General features: G+C 39.7%; 1 protein-coding gene across 4 annotated transcripts; it reads right to left on the minus strand.

The window, feature by feature from the left end:
* Positions 1–451: 451 nt before the first annotated feature.
* Positions 452–3,266, minus strand: TMEM225 (transmembrane protein 225). Of its 4 annotated transcripts, XM_016922205.3 has the most exons (5): positions 2,834–3,239; positions 2,076–2,222; positions 1,593–1,727; positions 1,300–1,445; positions 452–870 (listed from the first exon to the last, which is right to left on the minus strand). In XM_016922205.3, exons 1-5 carry the CDS (start codon positions 3,012–3,014, stop codon positions 853–855), a joined length of 627 nt encoding a protein of 208 aa, XP_016777694.1. In that variant the 5' UTR covers positions 3,015–3,239; the 3' UTR covers positions 452–852. The 4 variants fall into 4 exon arrangements, with proteins under 4 accessions (XP_016777694.1, XP_054517745.1, XP_001137001.1 ...); XM_054661770.1 differs by lacking the exon at positions 1,300–1,445 and having other exon boundaries at positions 2,984–3,266; XM_001137001.6 differs by lacking the exon at positions 1,300–1,445 and having other exon boundaries at positions 2,834–3,266.
* Between the last annotated feature and the right edge of the window lie 259 nt (positions 3,267–3,525).

Here is a 3,525-nt window from a genome sequence, read left to right on the forward strand (position 1 = left end):
GATAGATTCAGGAATTCTAAAATAATTAGAAGATTTATTTCAGCAATTTATGAAAATAAATACAACATGATCTCTACGGTGTAATATTGACCAACTTTCAAACATTTGAAAAGCTGGTCTATATAATTTTTATAGATGTATAAATTTGTAGTGAAAATGTCAACATGAATGTAGAATCATCAGCAACGCATCCTTAAAAGTGTTTTATGATAGGAAACAAGAGATGGAAATGAAATTGGAGAAGTTTTTAGAGGAACATCAGTTATATCTATAAATTTTAACGGAAAACTTCTCCAGGAAATAATGTTAAAATTGTATAAAGTTGGGTGATGTGTACATAGGTATTTGATCATCATTTTGTATTTCTTATGTATGTTTGAAATATTTCACAATACAACTATTATATATCATTATAAGTGTTTGTGATGTATAGACTTAACAATACAGAAAGTATTATTTATATGATAATATTTATTATATTAACAACAAATGTTGCAGAAGAAACTATTCGTTCAGCAGGCCAGGATTTTTTAAAAAACCATCTTCCAGATCTTTTTACAAACCCCAACCATAATTCCAAATAGAGACAACACGGTTGGAGACACAGCACACACCCACAAAGCTTTTTCCATACTGCAAGAAATAGATTGCCAAATCACAGAGCCCAGGTTACGCGACGTGTTTGGACTTTTTTGTTTAGGGAATTCACAGTGTGTGCACGGACAATGCTACGAGGCATTGCAGTGCGTTCTGGTGATGAAATATCTTCGATAGAATTCTCAGATTCCTTACATTCGTTGTCAGATTTATGGATGTTCAGGCAGGTACAGCTACTGGTAGACAACTTGCACTCTAGGAGAGAGAGGATTCCTAGGGAAAAGAGATTCCAGGGAGTGGGATGAAGGGACAATGGAGCGTCAGAAACAATTCTCTCCAATTTGGCTGAAGATCCTGACCCAAAGCCCAGTGGATCCCTTTTAACTACCCAAAGCCATCTGGGAGGTGAATGCTTTAGTGGAAGAAACTGGAAGTGTATGTACAATAGCTTAAATTCTGCTCAGCTTAAGAAAATTGAGGATTCTTTTTGAAAGAGAACATCCTTCTTTTTGGGTTAGGAAGTGTAATTACAAATGAAATTTTAAAGACTTCTTAGGAAAGGGGAGACTTCGTTTTCGGTAGATGGCCATCTAGCATCAGATATTGTTTCTCTCTGCCCTCAAACTGCCTTGACACTACACTGTACTCCCAAGGTCACTGTTCCTCTCCACAGAGGCTGAGCATTCTGTCTCAGACACCCACCTTGGTCATGACTTTGGTGGTTATCTCTGCCCTAAAGCGGGGAGGGTGTGAAAGGCAAATAAAAGGCGGAGATGGGGAGCTACCCTCTGAGGCCAGGCGCAGCAGACATCTCACATAGGCCTGATCTCCCACTCTTCTTGGAGGAACTGTCATCAGAGAATGAATCCAGGTGAGCTGCAGCCTTTTAAAATGCAAGGTTTGGCACTTTTCCCTCTATTCTCATCTTTTTACCCTTCCCTCTGTCGGGGATGGATTGGTTCTTAACACCCTTCAGGGGCCCTGGAGACACTCACCACAGACAGACAAGAAGAAAACATTTAAGTAAGCAGTATACATGATCCAGGTGATCCTATAACTAGAGAAGTGCATGGATGGACCTTGCTTCAGCTTATTGTGATATAGTATGAGTGCCCAGAGCAGAAAGATACCTGATGTCCAGACAAAAAAAAAAAAGAAAAGAAAAAAGTCCCTTCTGAGGAACTTTGGCTCCTTGATGCAAGTCTTCATTCCATATACACTTGACTTCCCAACCCCCACCCAGTCCAACTACACCTTGCCCAAAGACTGATCCTGATCCTGCTTTTATGGTAGATCTAACTCAGAAGCTATATATATATATATATATATATATATATATATATATATATATATATATATATATATATACACACACACACACACACACACACACATATATATAGTTTTCAGAGACTGCAGCCTGAACCCACCCATCAAAGTACACCTACAAGCCTGTGTTAGGGGAGCCAGGAAGTTACCTGAGAAGAAACCGAGGATGGTAGTGAAGAGTTGTATATATTTATTTTGAGGAATCAGATAGGTGAATTTCATACCCAGGATTAAGTTAAGGAGGAAGGAAAGGCCAAGGCTCGACATCATCATAATCCTGACCACTTTCAGGTCATCTGTTGGAAAGCAAAAGCTGTTTTGAGAGGACAGATATTTCTTCTAGACTCATTTCTACCTGGGGTCCAGAAGTCTCTAGGTGAAAATTGGAATAGGGTGAAAGATTTGATTAAACGATAAGAAAGAAGTTGCAAAATAACAAAGAAGCAGGGGAACCTTAAGCTGAATAAGAGAACCGAAAACATTTCTCTATCCTGATGTCTCTCTATGTGTCTTTCTCTTCTATTATTTTCTTCAAACTCATTTCTTGTTAAATACGGCAATTCACTCTATCATCTAGTGGCAATACAGACTACTTAATGCCAGTTACCTTTCTCTCTTACCCACATGTCTAGTTGTGTGGATCACCCTGCTGCTACTGCTGAGATTTCTCAAATGCCCAGCAGTTAAGGCTGTGAACATATAAACTTTTCTCCAGAACACCTAAATGGTGAGATTTTGGAATCTACCTTGACTGTATTGACTGTGGAAGGAAGGAAGAACACTGCAACTTGAGAAGCTGCACCAGAAAATAATGGGTACACCGGTGAGATTAATGCAAGTTAAGGAAAGCAAAGTTAAGGACACACCCTTCCTTTCCACCCGTCTCTTTCTAGAGTACAGTTCTGACCTTCTGGCCAAAAAGCAGGGCAACACATCATCCACGGACTGTGGTTCATCTTGGCTCTTTCATCTTCTGAAATCAATTCAACCCATTTATCTAAGGTGATTCCCATCATTGTTAAGACTATGGCCCAGGAGGAGAAAAGTATGTTCATACCCTGGATACTTCTATTTGAAACATGCACCATTGTGAGTGAAAATTTCTAGCTGGAACCACCACCACTGTTTTGTAGATCTCTTCCTTGATTTGATTAGTTACAGGAAGGGTGATATCTGAACTTTCAGTGGTTGCTGAGGCATTGGCAACAGCAGAAGCTGAAGTAGTCTATAAAACAGAGAAGATAGATAACTCCCACCCTTCCTCACAGATGATAGATTATATCTATCAGGGCCAGCTTGCTGTCAGGACTGCCAACTGCCATGGAATCATCTATTGGTTTGACCCTTGACCCTGGGGCCTAGTGGAGTGAAAGAACCAAGGGGTCCAGAAGTCCTGAGAGAGCTATCAGATATAGGGATCTGACATCACATGTAGAAAGAGCTGTCAGATACAGGGATTATTAGAGGCCTTGAATTAAGTTAGACGTGCATGACCAAAAAGGGCCAATTTAGGAGTTAGAATTACACGCTCCAAGATTAGTTAACATTTGGTGGGGGTCAGTGAAGAGGAAAAGGATTTCAAGATCATTGAGATAAATA

Source organism: Pan troglodytes, chromosome 9, assembly GCF_028858775.2.
Source record: "Pan troglodytes isolate AG18354 chromosome 9, NHGRI_mPanTro3-v2.0_pri, whole genome shotgun sequence".
Classification (NCBI taxonomy): Eukaryota; Metazoa; Chordata; class Mammalia; order Primates; family Hominidae; genus Pan; species Pan troglodytes.

Bases quoted from the DNA above. Each gene is read 5' to 3' on its own strand.
- TMEM225 (XM_001137001.6), bottom strand. From the start codon at position 3,014: ATGGTGCATGTTTCAAATAGAAGTATCCAGGGTATGAACATACTTTTC. The intron at 2,223-2,833 runs GTCAGAACTGTA...GCTTTCCAACAG, and splicing joins CCCTGCTTTTTGGCCAGAAG to ATGACCTGAAAGTGGTCAGG. The intron at 871-1,592 runs GTGAGTGTCTCC...TCTTTTCCCTAG, and splicing joins TTTCTTCTTGTCTGTCTGTG to GAATCCTCTCTCTCCTAGAG.